Consider the following 27133-nt stretch of genomic DNA (forward strand, 5'->3'; position numbering starts at 1 on the left):
CCTTTCCACTGGAACAACTGAACCAATGACCTCCTCTGCAGTTCACTGAGTTAGCTGCCAGGCCCTGTTCCAGCGTCAAAGCGTGCTATTAAACAGAAAGCAAAGAGCTTTTATCTGGAAGTCTTGCAAACACAGCAGAAAATTAAGCACCACATTTTTAGACTTTTCCTATGGTAACTATCATGCACCGTCAATGCCATGGTAGAACATTTCAGGTCATGAAACCATTAAAGAAAATAGCCTCCATCTGTCTCTGTCTAAAACACCAATGGTGCAAACCTGGAGTGGACAGGACCCAAGTGTAATTCTGCTGGCAGACAGAGAAATCACCAAAGAGATACTGCCTTTCTTTTGTCAGATCCATGTCAGTTGAATGAAGCCAAGGAAGGTGGGGTAGAAGGGGGGGGGGGATCTTTTGCCAAAGTCTCTTTTATCTGTTTAGGCCCTTTTAAGTAGAATAAAAACATCAATTTCATTCAATGAACACTACCAATTCACATTATCCAAAACTTCAAATCAATCAAAACAAAGAAACAGCAACAACCCCACATTAATCCAGCATACTTATTACTTATTACAATAAATAAACCCTTGATTCAGTCAACTCAAAATAACAAGATTCCTTCAGAACGCAGTGAGTGTTGCGTGGGTAGATATTTGTCTCAAATATCATGGAACTCACTGTATATGTATGCATGCCGAAAATTTGAATCACAATAAAATATTTTTCAATGATATTTGTGGTTAATACGTTTTTTTATACACTTTTATTATATTCCATCCATCCATTATCTGAACCCGCTTATCCTGATCAGGGTCGCAGGGGGGCTGGAGCCTATCCCAGCATACATTGGGCGAAAGGCAGGAATACACCCTGGACAGGTCGCCAGTCTATCGCAGGGCACACACACCATTCACTCACTCACACACACACACGCATACATACATACCTACGGGCAATTTAGACTCTCCAATCAGCCTAACATGCATGTCTTTGGACTGTGGGAGGAAACCGGAGTACCCGGAGGAAACCCACGCAGACACGGGGAGAACATGCACAGAGAGGCCCCGGCCGACGGGGATTCGAACCCAGGACCTCCTTGCTGTGAGGTGGCAGTGCTACCCACTGCACCATCCGTGTCACCATTTTTATTATATTGCATTGCAAATTCACAAAATTATTTTTATACCTTTAATGCAGTCTAGACACTTTTTGTGTCCTTAGAAGTAAACAATACATAAATTATTGCTCTGTTTTGTAATAAGTAATGAATATTTTCAGTTTACTATTATGGTGCCACCAGGTGGCCAATGAAGATTATATTTGCTATTGAGTTTTTGGTTGCCACCTTCTAGCAATACAGCCCAGTGATTAAAGAATAATGGAGAAAAGTAATAATAATAAAAAATGGTGGTCAATTCAGATGGCACCCACTCAATAAGCATACAGTGGGCTCCAGAATTATTGGCACCCCTGATAAATGTTCACAAAGGTACTTTCAAAGTATGCTTTGGAGCATTGCTAGAATACCCAACCTCTCTTCAACTTCAATGTCTGGACTGACACAATATTTCTGTGCCACCGGCTGCCGCACAACCCCAAAGCATAAGTGATCCACTTCCAAGCTTCACAGTTGGCAAGGTGTTCTTCTCTACAAAGGCTTTGCCTTTTTCTCTCGAAACATACCTACTTTGGTGGTTTCGTCAGTCCTAATCACATCGTTTCAAAATGATCAATGTTTTCTTTTGCATACTTCAGACGCTCTTAATTTTGTGTTGACAACGTTCTTTCTGGCGACTTTGTTGTCAACTTTGTTGGTCTTTGTTGTTTAAAGTACATTGTATTGTTGTCCTATGAACAGCTAGACCTGTGTTCGCTACTATTTTTTGCAGCTCTTTTGCCTATTCTGAGAATTTCCCACCATTTCTATCTGAACATTTTCTTAGTCTTCCAGACCCTGCCTTGACTTCAACTGTTTGATTTATCTTCCATTTTCTGACAGTGGAAATAGGTAGTTTGAAACATTGAGAGAGTTTTTCTAGCCTTCTCCTTCTTGGTGGAAAAGAACCATCTTCATTCTGAAATCCTTGGACAACTGGTTAGAGGAACTCATAGTTGTTAACCAACATAATCTCGCACTAATTTTTTATGCCCTGAAAATTGGTTCACATATACCAAATCCTGGATAAGCGCCACCCCACAATGACATTTTGCAATTGCACGGTGAAATATATTAGATATAAAATATGAACGGATATATGGCAAACAGCTAAATAATTATAGCCACAGAGGTCATGGTTAGGGTTACGATAACAATATTAATTGAGCATAGAGAAACAAAAACATTTCATAGGCACGTGTTGGAGTGGTGAATGCTCAGATTTTGGAACACAGAGGCCGGTTTCAGTGACTGCAAAAACTGCCCAGCATATCGGCAACAGGAAATCGACCAGTAAAAACGGTCGGAGAGAGTCGGTACAGACTCCACAAGGTATTTGCGAAGAGACGGAACAGTTTCTATTAGAGAAAACAACAGAAGAGAAGAACAAAAAATCCCCGGCTTTTCACCAAGAGAAATCGATCTGTAAAAAAGGTCAGAAAGACTGACTACACAGGATTCTCTCAAAGAGGTGGAACACTTTCAATTAGGCTAGAACTGAGTTCTTCCAGAGACACAGAAGTAAACCCCCCAGAAGTGAACTGCACCTCTCGCTCCTCTAATACTAAGAGGGCTTAAGAACCAAAAGGAGAGCGAATCTCAAAGAGAGAGCCATGACTGCCGAAATGCCAGGGAGCGCATCTCAAAGTGAACCACCCGACCAAGGAAAAACAGGAATACCACTCCCTACACTTGGCCTATCTCTAAGGAGGCTCCTGAATATCTTCTGAGGATAAAAGCAATCCAGTCCTCCGACTAGCTCTTGCACATAGCAGAATGCAACACCACAGTCCAGAGCAGTGCAAAGACAAGGCATAAATAGCTCTCCATGCAGCTGCCAGTGATAAGCAATGATTACACCCACATTCTGCATGAGGAAGGTAATCATCATGATGAAATGTGTGAAACTGTCTGTATTTAGATATTATTTGTCTACAAGTATCACCTCTTTCTTTAGAGGTATACAATAATTCAGCTTGATGACAATATCATACTGCTCAGTCCTGCTTCTAAGAACATAAGGGAACTTTAATAAGTTGATTGCCAGTTCAGCTAAGCCTGTTCTACCCAGTTTCCAGCTTCCAGTTGTACCCCTCTGAGGGCAAGGTTATCCCCTCCTTTTTGTTTAAGCATATAAAATGCGGGCCTTCCTTGACTAGGATGGCTTTTCACACCGACACATTCAGGGAGTCAAGATAGTGGATATAAGGGAATACTGCTGCAGAGTCTTGGATTCTGCCTTAAAGCTGCTCTGGCAAATTTCACCTTTTTCCATAATGATTCAAGAAGATTCATCTGCCTTCTTCTGGTCTTTGGGACTTTTATTTCAGTTTCATGGGACTGTTTTGGGAGACACATGCTGGGGTTTGGCACCTTCCTTCATTATTTTCTCTCAAGTCTGTTACTTGTCGATGTCTTTTTCTTCTTTTTTTAAGGTAGTTGACCCTCGTCTTCAGATTTAGACGTTTTTTTATGTTGTAACTTAATTAAATCATCATTTTAATCTGCTTGTGAGTTGTACATCTTGATAAAGGCTGACGAAAGGCCTATGAAAGAATTTGGCGATTTGGCAAATTTGCAAAGTAAAACTTTTGTGACAAAGCAAAATTTTGTATCCCAATCTACAATCTACAAATGTGTAAATAACAATATTTTTTGATCCAGAAATTTTGGGAAAATATAAAATATTAATATTCTTTAAATCTTTTAAAAAAATTATATAAATCCTATCAAGCATAGGTGTTATAGTTGTATACACACACAGCTATCATGTGGGAACACTATTGATCTATAATGATCTGAGACTGAGTAGTTATCTAATTTGTCACAAATTAGATAATTGCTCACTTAGTGCAGTACCAATTAACCTACGCAGCTGGAACTGCATGTCACTGTGAAACTTAATGGCATCAAATAATAATTTTTTAAATATTTTGTAGTATGTTATATGGCAAGCAAGCATATAATTACCATAAATATAAATGTTATATGGCTGTGGTGTGTTGTGTGGGGTGCCGGGCGGGTGTGGGGATACTCACAAGCCACCGGCTGAGCGCCACTGTGTTGGAGTTCCACCCGGGGAACGAGAGGGTCGCCTCTCTGCGACTACGTGTCGCTGGGGGGAAGGACCATGCAGTTCAAATGGCAGTTCAGAGTATCCGGCCTTCTTGGAGTCACTGGGTGGCCCTGGAAAGGGTGCCACCCGGAGACTCCATAGTTCTGCTGGGCGACTTCAACGCTCACGTGGGCAATGACGGAGGAACCTGGAGGGGGGTGATTGGGAGGAACGGCCTGCCTGATCTGAACCCAAGCGGTGTTTTGTTATTGGACTTCTGTGCTGGTCATGGATTGTCGTAAGTGTACTTGGTACCAGAGCACCTTAGGCCAAAGATCGATGATCGACTTTGTGGTCGTATCATCAGACCTGCGGCCGTATGTCTTGGACACTCGGGTGAAGAGAGGAGCAGAGCTGTCAACTGATCACCACCTGGTGGTGAGTTGGATCAAGTGGCCGGGGAGGCTGCCTGACAGACCCGGTAAACCCAAACGTGTAGTGAGGGTGAACTGGGAACGTCTGGGGTGGTGGTCCCCATTTTCAAGAAGGGGGACCGGAGGGTGTGCTCCAATTACCGGGGTATCACACTCCTCAGCCTCCCTGGGAAAGCTTACTCTAGGGTACTGGAAAGGAGGCTCCGACCGACGGTCGAACCTCGGATTCAGGAGGAGCAATGTGGCTTCCGTCCTGGCCGTGGAACAGTGGACCAGCTCTTTACCTTGGCAGGGTTGCTGGCGGGGTCATGGGAGTTTGCCCATCCAGTCCACATGTGCTTTGTGGACTTGGAGAAGGCTTTCGACCGTGTCCCCCGGGGAACCCTGTGGGGTGTACTGCGGGAGTATGGGGTACCGGGGCCGTTGTTACGAGCCATCAGGTCCCTGTATAACCGAAGTGAGAGCTGTGTCCGCATTCTCGGCACAAAGTCAAGCACGTTTCCGGTGGGTGTTGGACTCCGCCAAGGTTGCCCCTTGTCACCGGTCCTGTTCGTGGTATTCATGGACAAGATCTCAAGGCGCAGCCGAGGTGAGGAGAGTGTCCGGTTTGGTGACCTCAGAATCGCATCTCTGCTTTTTGCGGATGATGTGGATCTGCTTGCTTCATCGGACCGTGACCTTCAGCACGCACTGGAGCGGTTTGCAGCCGAGTGTGAAGCGGCCGGGATGAGAGTCAGCACCTCCAAGTCCGAGGCCATGGTTCTCTGCCGGAAAACGGTGGATTGCTCCCTCCGGGTTGGGAACGAGTCTTTGCCCCAAGTGAAGGAGTTCAAGTATCTCGGGGTCTTGTTCACGAGTGAGGGTAGAAGGGAGCGTGAGATTGACAGGCGGACAGGCATTACTGCTGACGCTGCACCGGACCGTTGTGGTGAAGAAGGAGCTGAGCCGGAAGGCGAAGCTCTCGATTTACTGGTCGATCTACGTCCCAACCCTCACCTATGGTCACGAGCTTTGGGTAGTGACCAAAAGAATGAGATCGCGTATACAAGCGGCCGAAATGAGCTTCCTCCGTAGGGTGGCCGGGCTCAGCCTTAGAGATAGGGTGAGGAGCTCGGACATCCGGAGGGAGCTCGGAGTAGAGCCGCTGCTCCTTCGCGTCGAAAGGAGCCAATTGAGGTGGTTCGGGCATCTGATCAGGATGCCTCCCGGGCGCCTCCCTTTGGAGGTTTTCCGGGCTCGTCCAACTGGGCGGAGACCCCGAGGGAGACCCAGAGCCCGCTGGAGAGATTATATATCTCTCCTGGCCAGGGACCGCCTCGGGATCCCCCAGGAGGAGCTAGAATGCGTTGCTGGGGAGAGGGACGCCTGGAATACCCGGCTTTGCCTACTGCCCCCGCGACCCGACTCCGGATAAGCGGGTGATGATGGATGGATGGTTATATGGCTATCAAGCTAAATTATTGTAGGTACACTGTGGTTGTTGCCACACATTGGGGTGACATTAGCTCACAAGGTAAGAGTGGTCATCTGGAGGAGCCACGGTGGCGCAACTGGCTAAGATGCAGCGGACTTGCGGCTACAGTTTGCTGCAGTTGCACACCGGGGACCAAGTTTGGCCAGCTCACGTGAAGCGGAATAATTGGCTCGCTGCTCCAGAGGGAGGGACTTGGCAGGGTTAGTCGATCGTCGCACAATAAAGCACCTCGGGCGCCTCGGAATCACGGTCACAAGCATGAGACGAGACGGCTTGAAGAAGGCATGTCAGGGAACGGGGTGTGGGCGGTGTATCTAACACTAACTCTAATTGGATTACATGGGGTACAATTGGCTACCAAATTGTGAGCAAAATGGAAAAATCAGAAAATAAAAAAAAGAGTGGTCATCTGGCAGTTGGAGGGTTGCCTGTTCAATCCCGGCCTGGGTGTGTCGAAGTGTCCCTGAGCAAGACATCTGATGAGCTGGTTGGTGCCTTGCCAGCCGTGCCATGGCAGCCAAATGCCATTGGTGTGTGTGAATGGCTGAATGAGAAGCATCAATTGTACAGCGTTTAGAATAAAGACGCTTTATGAATGCAGACCATTTACCATTTTATAAAAATCTGTGCTGTTTTGACAAAGAAACTTTAATAAAAATGTGCTAATATCACAGTGTCCCTTCAGTTATTCTACTGTTTTCCCCTCCTTTTAAACAATAGGCCAATAAGCAAAATAAGATTAAATTATTTAACACTTTAAAGTTTCCTGCTTTAATTCTCCTCTTAGACCCCAAATTCTGTTTCACAATGGTCGGATACCAAAGAGAAGAGGCTAACATGTATATGCATGGATTATGCAACAGGGCAGGGCCAAGACAGGTTCCACAATTCAAATAGGAAAACAGGTGGACTGGACCCAGTCGTGGAAACTGTTTTACATTCCCAACATACCAATAACTGAATAAAAAGAGACACAAACAAAAAAATAATAAATAAATAAATAATAAAACACCCTTGTAACACCACATTCAAACTTTCCATCACTTTGCAATACGTTCACTCCACCATTACTCTGTCCCTGAATATTGAATATTGAACATTTTGGTTATTCCTTTCACCAATCATCTTTTTTTTTTCGAGTTGCATGAACTGACATTTTTGCTTGCCCGAAAATGAAATGAATGAGCTGGAACTTTGCTGAAACTAAATGTGGCAAAAACTTTTCCCACATCTTTTACACACCTTTCAACCCCAAATGAGTCCCCAAATTTCTGTTTTGCTTTTATTACAGTTCTAAAAAGCACCTTCTCTTGAGCCCCCTCCAGGGCCGCTGTATCCAACTTCTGTTAATCTATGAAAGGACCTGAAAGTAATGGCCCTGGGAGAAACCAGTAGCCCAGGGAATGGATCACTTATGACCACTTGGGGCGGCCTGTAGCGTAGTGGTTTAGGTAAATGACTGGGACACGCAAGGTCGGTGGTTCTAATCCTGGTGTAGCCACCATAACAACTGCAAAGCTGTTGGGCCCTTGAGCAAGGCCCTTAACCCTGCATTGCTCCAGGGGAGGATTGTCTCCTGCTTAGTCTAATCAACTGTACATCGCTCTGGATAAGAGCGCCTGCCAAATGCCAATAATGTAATGTAATGTTATGACGTCAAAGCTAGAGTCTTTTAGAAGATGTTTTTCCTTCTCAGACAATGGAAGAGAGAATGACCTATAAGATTAGGCGGTGGGTGTCAGAACTGTTCACCGAGGCAAGCATGTGGCAAAGGGCAGAGTTTTCCATTCCTCAAGTTAAAAGCAAAAATAAATAGTCAAGAAATTATTAGTCAAAATTTGTGGGTTTTTTTTTTTTTTACATTTATCACTTGTGTCTGTTCATTCTTCTTTTTGGAAGTTCATTATTCAAGAGGTTAGACCTGTCTACTGTCTACACCACTAATCTGTCTGCACATTTGGTGCTCATAAACACATTGGTTAATGACTATAACATCCACTTCTGCAGTCCATGTCCAAACATGTTCCATCCCAGATAGCAAGCAATTCTGGCCCAAAGTCAGCCAGATCCTGCACAGATCCGGCCCAGAGTCATTTGCTATCTGGGATAGTAATATTTGATATTGTGTACAGGATTGATTCTCCTGATCAGGGACTGTTTTGCTTTAAAATCCAGCCAGGTAATCTGATGCAAACTGAGTCTTTTGAGAACGAGAACCTCAATAATCCTCCTATTTGTCACAGTGGATTTCCACATATGCTTAGGTGTGTTGCCATCTTGTGGTTGCACACAACAGTCAGTCTCACTCCACATTGAAATCCTATGTGCAAGCATAATGAGAACCATGTCTCCCTGCTGTGTAGCCAGTATAATACACTGTCCACAAATACTACACTTGCAAGGTAACCCCAACAACTTGTGGAGACCTGTCATGGCCTTTTTATTCCACCTCGGTTTTTTGGTATTGAAGCTTTTTTACCCATTTCAGAATGGGTTAATAATTCCAGTAATTAAGTCATAAAAAGTTAGAAATATGCACAGAGATCTGCCAAAAAACTGTACCACATGGTTCTCTAGGCCCGAAGACCGACACAATGTGTGCTTTCCGTTCTTGCAATGAATGAGACTCAAACCTGAAACTGGAGAAAGCTCATTGTCACAAGTATGACCTACTCACAGACTGTTCTGGTGGCTTCACTTCCTATAACAAGCATTGCTTCACCATTTCCAAGTGAGAAACTCCCTTGAATGACTCATATCACATGATAACCCACATGCAGTGCTGTTGACACCATTCACAGGCCTAGTGTCATATTCACTTCTTAGTTCATTCTATGCTTCCCTTCAACAACTGAAAATGAGCTACAGATGAACTGAATATACTGTATGTGAACCTTAGACTTAAGTAAAGGAATGAAAATATGTACATGTACATCTTATTGATGAATAAATATAAAAAGGTGAATTAACCCCATAAGTCTCACCAGCCCTGGGCTGGGCAAATGTTGTTTTTTTTGCATGAATTCCTTTTTTCAGTGTGCAATTTTCAATCACTATGGTAACAGGATATGCCGTTTGAAAGTGTTAAAACTCAAGGTTCTAGCTATATAACCTATATTAAGATGCCATTGCTTTAGCAACAACAGTTCCTTATTTTGTAACATGTGGGAGGCAAAATAAGTATGGGGGGACCTCGCCTTCTCTGCATTTTGGAAATCCATATACTACACGAAGTAAGGTAATGTCAGTGTCCTTTTCATGGCAAGGGTCCAGCAAACCAAATGCATAATAATGCTATTCTACAAACATGCTAACTCAGAGAAACATTGATAGAACGACCATTTTTTACCATTATTTCTCCAGAGAAATTATAATCATTGTCCGTTTCGCCATTGTATACTTCTACAAAAGTACTTGTACATAGGAATGCTTGTATCCAGTGTTTTGTGGAACCCATCATGTTTCTAAGCACACCAGGCAACGCCACAATCCACTCAAAATATTTTCAGTGAGAAGGGTTACCTTTCAGAAGACACCAGGGTTAGGCCTATAGTCAAAAGTAACCATTTTATTTTGGGTATGTCATTTCCAAGCTTGTGTTAAGAAAAGGGGGACACTTAAGGGGTTAAAAAATTGTAATTCTGGACTCATATTTTCAAAATAGGCGGCACGGATGGTGCAGTGGGTAGCACTGCCGCCTCACAGCAAGGAGGTCCTGGGTTCGAATCCCCGTTGGCCGGGGCCTCTCTGTGCGGAGTTTGCATGTTCTCTCCGTGTCTGCGTGGGTTTCCTCCGGGTACTCCGGTTTCCTCCCACAGTCCAAAGACATGCACGTTAGGCTGATTGGAGAGTCTAAATTGCCCATAGGTATGAGTGTGTGAGTGAATGGTGTGTGTGCCCTGCGATGGACTGGCGACCTGTCCAGGGTGTATTCCTGCCTTTCGCCCAATGAATGCTGGGATAGGCTCCAGCCCCCCTGTGACCCTGTTCAGGATAAGCGGGTTCAGATAATGGATGGATGGATGGATATTTTCAAAATATTTATTTTATTACCACCCAATAACTAGTAAATATTCTGGATGAGATCTCAAAAAGTATGTAGTGCCAAGAAATAAAACATGTATTACTATTTATATTGTGCTTGCTGAATAGAGTGCGGGTCAATGTGTCCAAGTCTCTTACACAAAAATGCTGAGAAGTGATCCAATCAGGAAAATGTCCGAAAATGCTTTCTAGTACATAACACTACAACTCAATCAATTTAAATTATACATTTTAACTACAAAGAATTTGTGTTATCCAGCCTGACTGAAATTGTTACCCAGCACGACAGTCTGTATTAATAATGAGATGCTGATTTGTGTCACAACAATAGACCTCTATTGTATGATAAAATAGAGTATGATAAAAGAAGGTTTTCTTCTTTTCTTTAGCTGATGTTACATAATTCTTGCGGGCCCTGAACCTGGATATTCTCTCTTTGCAAGACTGGGCATCTAGAACAGAATTTCCCATAAAATGTGAAAACGGTACTCATAAAACATGTATTAATTGCTAATGGTAATAATATAATAACTATATTTACAAAAATCTATGAATGTGTTGGATACAATTTGATTTAAAAACATTTCAAAAACATATAATATGTTAATTACATTGTAATGCACAATGACAGTGAACATTATATACCTAAAAGCAATAAAATCATTAATATGTAATTCCGGATATCAAATGACACTAATGATCGTTATCCCATATGACATCATTGTTATCTGTAATGACAAAAAAAGAAACCTATAGAAATCTATGCCCTTGACCTGATCTTCACCAATTATAAAATAAACACATGTGTATGAAAATAACATTATAAATGCTTTTTATGCATTAATCAGTGTAGTAGTGTACCAGTGAGTAAAAACGGTAAATAAAAAACATTTTAACAGACTTAGTAAACTTTTACTACAGCTTAGGGGTCCTTCAGAAGCTTCTGTATGATGGCATTTCCTGTTTAATGACTTATAATTATAAAATGTTTTATAAATGTGCTCCAGGTGGTCTGTTATACAGGATGACATTGGTTGAAATTCCAGTGCTAGGACAAAGGGCTCTGAAGCCTAAAAATCTATTGAACTTGATAATCTTTGTAATGTACAAATTGATATGTTGATAGAAGACCCATATAATTACGCCCAAGGGAAAGTTTTTATTTTTAGATTTGCACTATTTTGTAGAATTTTTGCATTCAGAATGTTCTCCCATATGACATTTTTCCAAATCCACGTGCAATCATTTAAAAAAAAATGCTTTTTTTTGGCATTTGGCAGACACTCTTATCCAGAGCGACAGTTCAGTTCATTAGATGAAGCTGGAGACAACCCTCACCTGGAGCAATGCAGGTTAAGGGCCTTAATCAAGGGCCCAGCGGCTGTGTGGATCTTATTGTGGCTACACGAGGGATCGAACCACCAACCATGCAAGTCATGTACCTTAACCACTACTACATATGTTGTAGCCTACATGGTTTGCAGAATAATTTCCCATACCTCTCAAAGATGCCGAGATATAGCTTTTCTATCGTTCTATTTCTATCCCCAGCTTTTCTATCGTTCAGTTATCTATTTGGGTATTGTCTGCGCCAGTATCACAACTATGGCGTGGGTCATTTTGTGATGTTGGTGGTTCATCATTTGACTTTTTTATTCTACAGTCAATTTTGTTGGTCTTGCCATTGCAACTCAACAGCCTAGTTGCGCAACTATATACCATGAGCCATGGTCACATTTGGTATAACGCATTTCATAAAAAGGTGTTATGTCTGAAGGTGTGATGTATGATGTACGACATTTGCTTATGTATGGTTTGTGAAGCCGCGTGACAAATATAGTATTTGAGGAAGTCTACACTAGTCGTTCTATATCTATTTTCAACACGGCCACACAGATGTGTAGTGTGAACGGCTGTGATCCATGAACAACAGCAAGTTGCACTTTCTGAGAAACAGCTAAATCATTTGTTTACTTCCCCATCCCTTGGTACAGTGCCTCATTTATGTTTCAACTGGTTTTCAGGTGAACATTGGCTGTTAACACATCAGAAAATGATGAGAGCATCAGTAAGTTTGATATTTTGTCACAGCAATACTAAGCTGATTCTGGTATAGTTTACAGTCCCCTTTATACTGTGCTGTATCAGAAGATACCCGGTACCCATTAAAAATATTATCAAATGTAGCAGACATTACCCAGTCATACTGTATGGAATCTGAAATGGGAAGTGATGCTTCACACATTGCAACTTCTGTGCATCACTACAGGCCGAAGCCTGTGGTTAAAGTGGTGATGGTTCAGGTTCTGCTTCCCCTATAGATTTTTTTTACAAAGGAAGCAGCAGTGGTGCAATTAAGCACTGAAACTTTGTTTCACAATCAAGATAACCAGACTACAGTATTTCAAGTTGGACTTTAATGTCTAAACAATGTCACAACACTATCCTCCCAGAATATTCCTTATTAAATTATGAAATTACAACTCCAAAGGTCATTGTTGTATCTGTTGGTCAAACAATGAACAAAAAAACAGTAACAAGTGTACTTAGGGCAGAAACATAGCCCCACAACATGTACCATGACAGTTTCAAAACAACAGGTACAACAGGTCAAGTACTTCCACAGTACATAAAGCATGAAATGACTATACCAGCTAAACATTACTGCCAATATTAAAAGGTGAATGATATAGCACATTGCTTCAAGCATATTTACATAGAAGCACATTTGACACCAAGTCATAAGACATTTTCCCTCCATCCTATCTCCAAATGAAGCCATGTGACTACATTTATCTACTGTAAAAACAAAACAAAAAATCACTGATGGAAAGGTTTTCTATTGCCTCTAAAAAATCAGCAGGGTTTTCCCCATAAGCTCTTCTCCACCTACTCTCCCTCCCCCTGTCCCCTCTCTGCAGATGACTTCCTGGCTCACTATGAAGGGAGGGCGGCTGGTACCTGGAACTCCTTCACTCATCCGGTGATGCCACTTACTCTCCAAAGCCCACCCACTGCTGCACTGACCTGGGAGTGGCCTTTCGCATCACTGTTATGCTGATGATACTAAACCTTTCCTCTCTTTCTCTCCCTCTGCCACATAGGTCAATGAGAAAATATCTGCCTGCCTTGATAATATAACACTACAGTCCTTCAGGTTCCTTCTATACAACATCAGGAGGATTCAATCACAGTTGACCACATACTCCACACAGCTTCTCGTCCAGGCTATGGTAATCTCCCAACTAGATTACTGCAACTCACTGCTTGCAAGTCTGCCAGCCTACGCCATCCAGCTGCTACAGCTCATCCAGAACGCTGCGGCCCAACTCACCTTCCAAAATTCTCACACGTCATACCCCTGCTATAGTCACTCCATTGGCTCCCACATGCTGTAGGATCAGATTTAAAGTTCTGACTCTGGCCTATACTACAGTCAACAAGACAGCCCCTCCCTACCTACAGGACATAATTCAGCCATACACACCAGCTCGACCACTCTGCTCTGCTGCCTCAGGTTGGCTTGCTCATCCTGCCAGCCGTGTGAATGGCTCTCTCTTGTCCTGACTGCGGAGCTTCTCCACTCTAGCTCCTCAGTGGTGTAATGACCTCCCCATCCCCTAAGAACTGCTCACTCGCTGCCGATTTTCCACCACTGTTTGAAGACTCCTCTCTTCACACTGTACCTTGACTCCTCTGCAGGAGTCCCCTGACCTATTGTGACTTGTTTTTCCACCTGAATAACTTTACCCCGATATCGCTTGTATTTTTAACCTTAACCTAGGACTTCTGAATTTGTATTTCTAGGTCCTATAATTTCTGTGTTCATAGTCTAACAACCAGTCTTATATGAATTGTACTTTATCTGGTGTGTTTGGTTGTTTGTTGTATGGCCTTGATAAGCACAGTTTTATACGTTGCTTTGGATAAAAGCATCTGCTAAATAAAGTATGTCCTGCAACAGGTGGCCAAAACAATGAACCTTTTGAAATCATTATATATAACATTTTAGATGCACAGTAAAGGAGCATGACTAAAAATGAAAAGTATGTCTGATAATGCTTTTTGCTACTTGCAGCAGGGGAAACAGCAGCAGAACATCTTTTTACAGGGATTATTCTTCTTGTATTTTACAGCCTGCTTAATCTGCGATGTGGCCTCCATCACATAGTCTTGGGTGGAGCAGACGTTGGCCTCGATGTTCTCCAGCATGGAGCCCTGCTCCTCCACCAGTAGGGCCAGCTGCAGGAACAGGTCGTGGATGTCCCTGATTCGGCTCTCCAGCTCCAGGATCTCTTTGTGGCGGTTCTCGATCTCGGTAAGTGCGGAGCGTGCCGTCCTCCCATCAGTGAGCAGGTTCTCTGAGAAGACGTTCCACTTGCCCGTCTCAATCATTTCTTCAATTTGCTCACCTGTTACCTCTCGGCCCATGATGCCCACTTGTCTCTGGATGCGGTTCTTGCAGTTCTCACGCTGGACCTCCTCGGCCCGGTTGTAGTCACTCATCGTGTCGTGGAAGGCACAGGTAAGTGACACGAACTGGGAACGGACCATGCGTACCAGGGCTGTGCTGGGGCCGTTGTCTTCTTCCAATTCCTTCCTCAGGGCCCCCAACTTCTGTAGCCTCTTGTGGATGCCCTCCCCCCTGGTCTTGATGTCGCGGGCAATGGAATTGAAGTTACGCTTTATGCTGCTGATGCGGCGTACAGAGGTGATGAAGCGTGTGTTCTGCTTGCCCAGCCGTTTAATATCTATCTTTAGTAGGGCGATCTCTTTCCGTATAGCTTGCGCCTCCCGGAACACGTCGTCCATGATTCCCTCGCCCTGGAAAACCACGGCCTCCTGCTCAAGTTTGCCATCTTCCTCCCCATGGCCTGCAGAGTCTGCATTCTCTCCAGTGGAGGCCTGGGCCACGGCCCGCAGATCACTCAGCCTGTCTCGCATTCTGTCTGCAATGCAGGGGAAAAACAGCTGCAACTTTATCTGCAACCCTGAGGGAATGAAGGAAAGTAGTACTAACCACAGTGTATTTTTACATCCTCTTTGCCTTCTTCCAGGAATCCTGCATTTTTAAAACCAGTTCTAATAATTAAGCATAAACACTAAATAATAACTGAGTTAAACAACTAATACTAGCATTACCAGCATCTTCAAATATTTTTGATTACATTTGCTTCATTCAGATTTCATGACACATTCTATGACATCTGAATCTGACACGTGGTTAAAATTCATCAATGAGCTATGTGCTGGCTATAATACATAAACACACTGAGACGGGTGCGTGGGGGTTGGACCCAAAATGCACGACTCAGAAACAATAGTTATATAAAGACCCCTCAGGGCTTTATTCGAGACGAATCCCAGGAGCGTAGTCAAAACAAGCAAAGTCCATACACGTAGATCCAGCCAAACAAATAGTAAACAAACAAGAAGCACGGTGCCGAGGGAAGAGGCAAGCTCGTAGTCGGTAGACGTGCAGGGAGGTCTGGTAGCAGGAGAGCTGTCAGCGGGGCAGATGAACAGGCGGACGGCAGGCAGAGGCGTAGTCGTGGGCGAAGCGGGAGTCGAAACCATGAAACAATCAGCGAAGCAGAAGTACAAAAACGGTAGGCGAGGACGTGGTCAAAAACAAACGATGGTCACAAAACAGAAATCAATAATCAATGGTCGGTAACAGGCTTGGATCGTAACGTGTAATCAAACAGTAAATAATGCTCAAGAGTTGCGTAGTAAACTAGAAGCAGACAATTTCGCAGTGAACAGTAGCGCGACTGGGCTATAAATGCGGGTGTAGACAGGTGTAGACAGTAAATGTGTAGTAGTAAATTAGTAAATGACATGCACGAGAAACATAAGGTAACATGAACACATGATTAGTTTGTTAGTTTCTACCCAATCCTGATCTAGCGTTAGTAGTTTTAGTAAATAGACAAATGGAAACAATTAGGGAGTGAATGACAGAAAGAGAGAGAGAGAAAAGGCGGAACGCAAGGTTTGCGGAAAGACACGTAAAACTGTATGCATAGACAACGACCAGTTAACGTAACAATACACATAAATCAAAACATAACACAAAGCGAAACTAAGACGATAACCACTAAACATAACAAGGTAATATAATCGTAACAAAACATAACTAGACATGACGAGAAAATAAATCGTAACCAGAAATAAACTAAACAACATGACGAACCTAGACTAACATAATACATGATAAGACACTACGTGACTAAGACAACATGAATAAACATAAAACATGGCAAGACAGACCTGAAACGTGACACACACAACTGTACCAAGTCCACATTTGCCACAAAAACAGAACAGTGCCATCATCCTTTCATTTCTTTCACCAGGAATTGTGGACCATGGTACTTGCGACAGGTTCCTTCTATACAACATCAGGAGGATTCAATCACAGTTGACCACATACTCCACACAGCTTCTCGTCCAGGCTATGGTAATCTCCCGACTAGATTACTGCAACTCACTGCTTGCAAGTCTGCCAGCCTACGCCATCCAGCTACTACAGCTCATCCAGAACGCTGCGGCCCAACTCACCTTCCAAAATTCTCACACGTCATACCCCTGCTATAGTCACTCCATTGGCTCCCACATGCTATAGGATCAGATTTAAAGTTCTGACTCTGGCCTATACTACAGTCAACAAGACAGCCCCTCCCTACCTACAGGACATAATTCAGCCATACACACCAGCTCGACCACTCTGCTCTGCTGCCTCAGGTTGGCTTGCTCATCCTGCCAGCCGTGTGAATGGCTCTCTCTTGTCCTGACTGCGGAGCTTCTCCACTCTAGCTCCTCAGTGGTGTAATGACCTCCCCATCCCCTAAGAACTGCTCACTCGCTGCCGATTTTCCACCACTGTTTGAAGACTCCTCTCTTCACACTGTACCTTGACTCCTCTGCAGGAGTCCCCTGACCTATTGTGACTTGTTTTTCCACCTGAATAACTTTACCCCGATATTGCTTGTATTTTTAACCTTAACCTAGGACTTCTGAATTTGTATTTCTAGGTCCTATAATGTCTGTGCTCATAGTCTAACAACCAGTCTTATATGAATTGTACTTTATCTGGTGTGTTTGGTTGTTTGTTGTATGGCCTTGATAAGCACAGTTTTGTACGTTGCTTTGGATAAAAGCATCTGCTAAATAAAATATGTCCTGCAACAGGTGGCCAAAACAGTGAACCTTTTGAAATCATTATATATAACATTTTAGATGCACAGTAAAGGAGCATGACTAAAAATGAAAGTATGTCTGATAATGCTTTTTGCTACTTGCAGCAGGGGAAACAGCAGCAGAACATCTTTTTACAGGGATTATTCTTCTTGTACTTTACAGGAAGTGCCATCATCCTTTCATTTCTTTACCCAGGAATTGTGGACCTTGGTACTTGGGAATAACATTCACTAACAGGCCAAATGAGCCAACACCCATTTATCTAAATAAATATAGAAACCGCTATCAAATGTAGAAAAAATTTAGAAAACCTACCACCACCTCCAAGTCCATAGCTTTTTCCAAACATTATCATGTCCAATGCCAAAGCTGTCCATTTATATCTGTACCAGCGTTCCTTTATGTAAAGCAGGTTGTGATCTTATAAAGATACCACACTTGAAACTGTTGCACTGTGCAAACAGAGCAATGGTTTTTGCATAATTTTACCATGCAGTCTTCCTATTTTAAGCTGTTACCATGTGAGTGGAATGAATAGCATTAGTTTGACATGATGTTTCTTCACTCACTGTAACGCAATTCATTATGTTACACTCTGTATAGAGTCAGTGACATGGCTGGCTATTTAAGGCTGGAAAGATTAAATAAAGTTGGAAGTAGAAACACCTCTTCATCAGATGGGTGTTTATATAGCAGAGGATTTATGTCAAAATATGAGAGAACAATCCATATTTTTGGGGTTAAAAACAATATACAACTAAGTATCCTGGTCACTTTCATTACATACGTCAGCCACAACATTAAAACCACCTGTTTAATGATTAAAAATGCTTTAAACTGTCTACACTTGGTCTATAGGCACTTAATATTTAATTATATGATATGTGTACTTATATAAGCAGACAAAGTGAATTGCATTCAAAAGTTTAATTTTTAAATGAAAATTCAAATCTTGTAAGCTCATTGGGCTTTGTTATTGTTAAATAACAAAACAAATAACATTGTTTTGTTATTAAAATACAGTACCTTGTTATGTACTGGTGTTGATCACATCTATCTTAACAGGTGCTCCAGGACCTGTAGCATTCTTCATATTCAAGGCCACCCGCCATATTTTGAAAATGCATGGGATCTATTCCTACATAAGTTTCACCACATGGATTACCATGTCATTACAGGGAAGAAGGGTGAAACTGATATATAAGAAAGCTCTCAGCCCCCAGTCTTTCCTCTTGTCTTTCGATCACTTTTAGAAACTATTATTGATGTTTCTCAACACAAGGACCAATGTTGTGCCAATGACAGTCAAAGGATCCATCATTAAACTGTTAGAGACATTGGCCAAACCTTAGGTTTACCAAAACCAACTGTTTGGAACATAATTAAGAAGAAAAAGAGCACTGCTGCGCTTACTAATCACGAGGGACTGGCAAGCCAAGGCTTTTGACAGGAGAATTTTCTACATAATAAAGAAAAATCCCCAAACAGCTGTCCAACAGATCAGGAACACTGTTCAGGAAACACTGTGACGGTGTCATTATCTTCAGTGAATATTACCAAGATATATTGTGAAACCGGTAACCATCCCATTCCTACTGGGGACTGTATTTCATCATATTTTCACAGATATACAGTTATCAGGTATCATACAGTTGGTATGGTTGTGAAACTTTGTATTGTGTAGGTATAATTCCTGTAGCTACTATGCTGCCTTTAATATAAAAACTATGATGCAATTTAACACCATCGACTACAAGACTCTCAATGAAATCATGTCACATCTTAAACCATCTACTTGCGCCCTTGATGTTCTACCTACAAGTTTTTTTCAAAAGGTTTTTAGCTGCTTGGCGAGTGAATGAATGCAAATAATCAACAATTCTCTTGTATCAGGAAATTTCCTTTGAAAACTGCAGTTATTAAGCTAACGAACGTAAGGTCGACAAGAAATATGCAGTATTTCTTCATTATAATATGGCCCTTGTGTACTACTAGCTAAATCAGCTAAATCTATAAAGGCAAATTGCTAACTTATCTAGTTAGTTAGCTAACGTAATGTTGAAACAGATGGTTTGAAAGAATGTGCATTTACATAATAATATTGTACCCACTGTGTAGGTGCTGGACATACATATTCGTATTAGTATTTAGTTAGACACATTGATTGATGCAAGACAATTAATTAATTCATACAGTTTCCAAAAGCTCTTTAAAATGTTACATGTAAACATTCTTCTCATGTCACATTGTGACATCCCTGTGTCTGACTCGTCTATTGTTAAAGTCTATTAAAAGATTTAATTTAAATAAAGATAATTTGTCTTATGTCGTTATTTTGAGTGTATTTCGTTATGTCGAGTTTGTGTTCTCTGTATTAATTCAGAAGAAGACTAACATGAAATGACTGGATAAGTAACATGCATCTGAGCTGGTGAGAATGCAATTAATTTAATTAATCATTTGAATCATATTAAGCGAATTTGTTAGACATCCATGACCGCAAATTCTTGAATAGGCTTAGTTATAGGTCAGAGTCTTGTTTATTGTAATAAATCTCAGGTACATCGTGATGATAATACACATTCTTTGTCCAAAATCACATTCTCACCAGCTCTGATGCACATGTTACTTAACCAGTCACTTCATGTTATTCTTCTTCTCAGATTGAAACAAGCCTGTAAATATTGGTATTATGTGCCATGGCAGGGATTGCTCCATACCTTGTAGTTTGTTCTGCAGAACACAGTCCATGACTGTGCCCTTAAATATGGCCAAACAATTTGTGTTTCTTCTTGGTCCATAAACATCTAATTGTTTTATGATGACAATATATGATGTATATATCATATATACAGTACTGTGCAGAAGTCTTAGGCACCCTACACTTTATTATATATATGTTAATTTTTTTGTGTGTGTTAGTATAAAATAACACATTTGAGATTTCCAAATATTCATTTTCCAAAAGACATTTTTGTATTTAACTAAAAAAAGTAACATATTACTGTAAGTAACTGACTACTTTTTACATAAAACTTGATCAAGGATGTCTGGGATCAGAAGCAAGGAGTCAATCAAAGTCTGCAGAAGAACTGTGGCAGAAAGTTTTTTGATCCTATTAATTTGCAATCTTTGGATAAAACGATGGACTGGCGACCTGTCCAGGGTGTATTCCTGCCTTTCGCCCAATGTATGCTGGGATAGGCTCCAGCCACCCTGCGACCCTGTTCAGGATAAGCGGGTTCAGATAATGGATGGATGGGATGGATGGATAAAACAATCATTTGTCATTGGATAAATCAATTTTTAAAGATTTTTATTTTGTCCCGCATGTCCCTACATCACCTTTGGATCTATTGTGTATCCACCCTTCTAGTGGGATCAAGTATCAGAAGTATCCTCATCCTCCAGGGATTTGAAACTCACATTCTCAAAGGTGGAGATTCGTTTATTTAAAAATGCATGACGGGCCTATTCTGCATCTTTGTTTTTGTTTTATTTACAATTTAGACAACTGAAACTGTATTGAGGTGTAAAGCTGTATCAGTGTTATGAAGAAACGATAGTAGGCTGCACCGCCAAACATGTTCGTCAGGAACTGACGGGAACTCATTAAAAATCACATCTGTCAATGTTTCATTTGTTTCATTCTCTGTGTTGGCGTCATGCTCACTTTTCTCGTTTATAAAGGTTTACAAATATCTATCCAATATAATTTCCCCAAAATATGTATAGGATAACATACAAAGCAGTAGCACTGTTAACGGGCTCGGATACTGCAACTGTAGCCTACTAATTGGTCGGAAGTACATTTCAAACGTTTCTTTAAAAATAGTTAGTGCAATTTTGTATGCCAGAACATAGAGGTACATATATTAAACACTTTTACAAAAATGCTGGATTATTGTAAACGTTAAAAGTTCATATCCACAATTCTTTGAGGAACAAGCTTCTGGACAATTGTCTAAGATCCAAACACGCAGGGTTATTTTCATATTAAAATACAATAATAATAACAATAATTATGTGAATCAACTGTATTCAGTATTGGACAGTGATATCTTAAGGCATGAACGTAAAATAACATGTTTCCATTGCGTGGAGCCACTATCCACAACTGAAATAAGTAGATAGCCCACGAATAATTTGAAAGCTACTCAAATGGCTACGCGACGAGACGATGATTAACCTTGATGAAACTGACACACTTACAAATATGTAGCCTACAATAAATAATCTAGGACTGTTTGCGCACACTTTCATTTAGATTACATTTTGACTACAGAAAGTTACTATACCTTAATTAATGCACCGTAGCCACTTCAACGACGCAAATGTAGGGTAATACCACGGAGATAAACAATCATAATCAAACTTAAAATGCGCTTTCGCTCCCCAATGTCATGTTTCTACTGAGTCATGGGTGGAGTTCCCCAATGGTGCAGATAAAGTTCTTCCTGCCTGCCCGTAACACTACATGTGCGTCCACACATAATGCGGAAGAGGACATGTCAACTTTTTATTCAGAGACACAGGTGGCACAGAACAATGTTGCCGAAAAACACCTGCTTTGTGCATGCTATTCGCGTACATGTTGGCGTTAGGAAACAATTTTCTTGTAATCGTTAGCTTGTCAAGACAACGTTACGGTCTGTGCTATTACTGGCAAACCAGGAAAACTCTCTTCGACAAACGCTGGCCTGGCAACCATGAACAGGTCGAAGCCAGTGGATCAATGTTCTTCAAAATATTTGTTTAGATGCATATGACGGTGACAATTACTGATATCATGGTCATTTCTGTAAGTAAATGGTACAATTTCTGTCACTTCGATCACATTTCTTCACCATTCCGATTCGTTTGAAAAACAGCTGAACCTCTTGCCCAGGTCTGCATGATTTTATGCATTTAGTTGCTGCCACATGATTGGCTGATTAAATATTTGCATTAAACAACTTAATGCATAAGACCACGCAGTTATGGTCTATAGGTTCAGCTGTTTTTCAGACCAAATGTCAGAATGGGGGAGAAATATGATCTAAGTGACTTTGACCGTGGAATGAATGTTGTAAATGGTAAATGGTTGGCATTTATATAGCGCCTTTATCCAAAGCGCTGTACAATTGATGCTTCTCATTCACCCATTCATACACACACTCACACACCACCGGCGATTGACTGCCATGTGCCAGCTCGTCAGGAGCACTTGGGGGTTAGGTGTCTTGCTCAGGGACACTGTGACACAGCCAGGGCAGGGGGATCGAACCGGCAACCCTCCGACTGCCAGACGACTGCTCTTACTGCCTGAGCCATGTCGCCGAGACAGGGAGGTTTGAGTATCTAAGAACCTGCTGATCTCCTGGGATTTTCACACACAAGTCTTTATAGTTTGCAGAGAATGGTGTGAAAAAACCCCCATCCAGAAACAGAAACGCATTGTTAATGAGAGGTCAGAGGAGATAATAAATAAATAATAAATAAGTCTAATTAATACCTATTAATGTGCTCACTGAGTGTATATAGAATTCAAACCAGAATTTAATCTAGCACTAGGCTTAATCGGTGTCTGCAAAACTGCCCCTATATCTTATTACTTCTTTGGCTGTTAGAGAATTTTAAAAAAGGAAAGGATTTCCTGCCAGCCAGTTTTAAAGATTTGTAGACGCACTGTGTAGTTAGCTCATTTGGTTACATGTGTACCCACACTCGTTCTCACAATGAGTGTTTTCACAATGAGTGTGGACAGCACATTCTCTTTTTGCACTAATTTGTGAAGCAAACAGATAGCATTTGTGTTTCTGTAGGCTTGTTCTTGAATTTCTTGATGGTGTCCAGCTTGACTCCTGATCTGGGGATATCGTACTGAGAACCTGATTCAGTTTGGATTGTTCCAAGAGTTTTCTGAGGTCCCAGATGCACACCTCTGTGCCAGCTTTCAGTCCAGATAAGCATGAAAAGAGCGTCAAAGGCCCCTTTCAAAACATTTTTGAACATCCAGTCGGTCTCAGTTTTCTTATCTCTCTATCCACAACCTCAATCTTCTCCAGGAACAAAATCTTGCCGTCCACCTCATAGGCCATTTCATTGTAGTTGGTATTGTATCGTAGCAGTTCATAGTCACATCTAAGCTGGGCCTCATGCTTCATCCATCAAATAAAAGTCAGGTTTCTGAGCCTCTAAACACCACACCCTAGTAATGGTTGTTCAGAGGCCACCTCCTCCAATGACAGGTTCTCTGGTGGCGTGGGCTGCAGTGCTGGGGACAGTAGACAGTAGACTCCACCCACTTCCTCCTGCAGGATGCAGTCAGGCCTTTTTCGTCTGAAACAGAAAGATTGCAGATGGCTACAGTAAAAAAGGTGTGCATGGTAATAATAACATATGACTACACATGCATTTTTTTATTACACTTTCCCTGCATACCTTTAGACGTTAGACACAACACGACATCTTCAGTACATGGGAACAACTAATATTTCTGTTTGGCTGATTTATCTTTTTCAATGAAGAATCTCTCTTTTAAAGTGTAATATTAGCATATCATTTTATGCCCTGAAGTCACTTTCAGCCACAAAATGATGATATATCCACATGTTACATCCTACAGGCAGGCATAAATTAATTTGTAAATGGTTAATGATATTTTATGCATAATTATACGTTATACAGTAATCTGTAGGAATATTAATTTATCACTGGTAATGTATCCATTACAATTATTTCTAATCACTGCATGAAAGGTGGAAAGGCTTTAAAACCAAAACTATAAAAAAAGGACTTTGGCATTAAAACGTCCCCAATGTAAAACTTCTGAAGAAATCTGAGGAAACATCTAATATCTACAGTACATTCAAACCGGAAAGATAAATCTAATTGGTATTCTTTTAAATTACAGGCTTTTCATTGCATACCTCCTTAAGGTTTTTGTGCCTGCCATACCTGTTTACAAGGAAATAAAGCACTGCAAGCTTTTCTATGTGATCTGGCTGAAGGCTGAGAAATCAGGAACAGGGTAAGCCTGTTCTGGTTCAGTGAAACAGTAAGTGATGAAACTCACCAAACCAGTTTTTTTTTTAAACTGTGGTTAGCCCTCATGAGAAAACTAAAGGTTATATATGTCAATATAATGTGTAGCAGAATGTGATTTACAAGGATTGCAAGTATACATCACATTTTACTCTAAAACAACTTGTGTTGTTTCTCATGCACTTCTCTGTGTATATATATCTAAGGTGTCATGTACTATTACAAATGTTTTCAAAAGCACACATGAAAGAGGAAATGACTAATGCAGTTTTACATAGTACATTTTTGTGCCAATATTAAAACATAAAGCACATTTATTTAGTATTAAACTGCAATATTACATAAGATGATTATGTTATTGATAGTATCTATATTCCTTTACTCCATGCATTATAAAATGTAGAAAATTACATTAAAATCCACTTACTCACTTACATTCTTTGTCATGTTAAAATAACCATGCTGTGATATTTATTCATCTGTCTTCTAAATTATTTAAAACTTTTATTTTTGTATTCTTATGTCCACGTTGGGAACTTACCATAGCATTGCATTCCAAAATCTTGGGGCACCAAAAAAAAAAAAAAGAAAACTGGAAAAAAATATATTACTTATGGTATATTCTATGAACAGAAACTTTTACCAGCAGTAGTCAGATACCAGGAACAAATCAATAATTCACACCTGATTACACTTCATATGAGATGTGCTCCATTCTCACTGCCTCAGCTCCCTGATACAGGAGAAGCATCTCTCTGTCTATGCAGATAGCATGAAAGTTACTTCCTATTGTCCTTTGTGGGTGTGGAAGACCAGATTGGACCATTCAGAGGAGGAAACAGTCCTTGGTTTTCTTGTTTGGTTAGTAAAGAAATGTAAAACATTTCACTGTCACCCTGGGCATAGAACTCTGGAATGCACGTTGATTTGCATTCTGCCACAAGGGAACATCTGATACAGTATAAACTTTAAAATGTCCCTAATATGTGTGTATATTTTTTAGTAACTCATTAGCAAACTGAATGACAGATGATGGGAAATCAAAGAGAGAGCTGCATGTTTTAGGACTGCAGACCAACTAAAAATCCCAAAGAATATTTTGGCATTTGCAGTTCATTCTCCAGTTCACGTTCAAGTTTTACAATAAATTTGGCTTTTGCTCAGAGAACTTATCAAATCTTCAAATATATTTGTAGGTATATTTGTGTGTGGATCTATAAAACACATTTGTGATATGTCTCTTATTTGTAGATCATGTTACATACATTTTTTTATAATATTGAGACTAATCTCTCTCCCACCCATACAATTAGATTTTTAACAGTAGGCTACTCGGTCAGTAAAATGATAAAAAGGAAAGCATTCGATTATGGTCAATGGTAAAAATCCTTCAATTCTCGCTTTTGGAATTCTTCCCAATTCTTCCTGGCAGAACACTCAGAAATCAGAAAGCTCAGAAATATTCTTTGGCCTGCATGTATGGCATGTTTGAAATCTCTCCATAGACTTTCAATAAGAGGTATGCTTTGGATCATTGTCTTGCTAAAATATTCAACCTCTCTTCAACTTCAATGTCTGGACTGATTTTTGAATATTAGCCTCAAGAATGAGATATTTGGTGGAATCCATTCTTCCTTCCACTCGCACAATATTTCCTGTGCCCCCAGCTACCACACAACTCCAAAGCATAATGGAGATCCATGCTTAACAGTTGGCAAGGTGTTCTTCTCTACAAAGGCTTCACCCTTTTTTCCAAACATACCTTGGTGGTGGCCAAAAAGTTTTTGGTTTCGTCAGTCTAAAGCACATTGTTCCAAAAGGCTTCAGGCCTCTCTATGTTTTCTTTTGCATACTTAAGATGCTTAATTTTGTGTTGAGGTTTTTCTTTCTGGAAACTCTGCCATGTAGGTCTTTGTTGTTTAATGTACTTTGTATTGTTATCCTGTGAAAAGCGAGGCCTGTGTCTGCTAATCTTTTTTGCAGCTCTTTTGCAGTGATGTGTCGATTCTTCTAAGCATTTCTCACCAGATCTCTGGCCATTCTGTCTGAAATCATTCTTGGTCTTCCAGACCTTGCCTTGACTTCCGACAGTTCCATTTATCTTCCATTTTCTGACAGTGGAAATAGATAGTTTGAAACATTAAGAGAGTTTTTGTTGCCTTTATCTTTATACTGAAATCCTTGGATAACGGTTTAGAGGAACCTATGGTTGTTAACACGAGACAGAAGATCCAATGCAGTTGGATACTTTAGAAGGCATGGAGTTACTTCAGAATAAAAAGTTCAGCCCTTGAATTATCCTCACCTGACTCATTGAAGCCCTAACGATTAAATCACCTGGGTCTGGGCCTTAATAATCATCTTTTTAAAAAGCAACAAAGAACAATCCAAAGGGGTTCCCAAACTTTATCACAGGGCCTTTTCCCTTTTGTAGATTTATAAACTGTAAAAAATAAAAATAAAAAGCAATCTTACTTTAAAATGTGCAGAAAAGTCTCATGTTTAACTCTGTTCCATTTAGTTGATGTTTGTTTTCGATCACGTACAGACTAATTGTATTTGCATTTGTATTAAACAGAATTTCAAAACAAAACTTTCATTTCATAGTATTCATAAAATATTCAGTTAATATAGTTCCCAATGATTTGGACCAATATTCATCCTGATAATTTCACACATCAGGAATTTGTCATTATTAACTCCCCCTGTCCAGATAAGCTGTGAATCTCGATCATGT

General features: G+C 40.9%; 1 protein-coding gene across 2 annotated transcripts; it reads right to left on the minus strand.

Annotated features, from left to right (window-relative positions):
• Positions 1-12569: 12569 nt before the first annotated feature.
• LOC133110571 (syntaxin-11-like) lies at positions 12570-25124 on the minus strand. 2 transcript variants are annotated; one of them, XM_061220782.1, is made up of 3 exons: positions 24938-25124; positions 21669-23691; positions 12570-15116 (listed from the first exon to the last, which is right to left on the minus strand). In XM_061220782.1, exon 3 carries the CDS (start codon positions 15109-15111, stop codon positions 14236-14238), a length of 876 nt encoding a protein of 291 aa, XP_061076766.1. In that variant the 5' UTR covers positions 15112-15116; positions 21669-23691; positions 24938-25124; the 3' UTR covers positions 12570-14235. The 2 variants fall into 2 exon arrangements, with proteins under 2 accessions (XP_061076766.1, XP_061076776.1); XM_061220792.1 differs by having other exon boundaries at positions 12570-15158.
• Between the last annotated feature and the right edge of the window lie 2009 nt (positions 25125-27133).

Source organism: Conger conger, chromosome 1 (genome assembly GCF_963514075.1).
Source record: "Conger conger chromosome 1, fConCon1.1, whole genome shotgun sequence".
In the NCBI taxonomy this organism is placed as follows: domain Eukaryota; kingdom Metazoa; phylum Chordata; class Actinopteri; order Anguilliformes; family Congridae; genus Conger; species Conger conger.

Excerpts from the sequence above, each read along its gene's own strand:
- LOC133110571 (XM_061220782.1), bottom strand. The coding sequence starts at position 15,111 with ATGCGAGACAGGCTGAGTGATCTGCGGGCCGTGGCCCAGGCCTCCACT.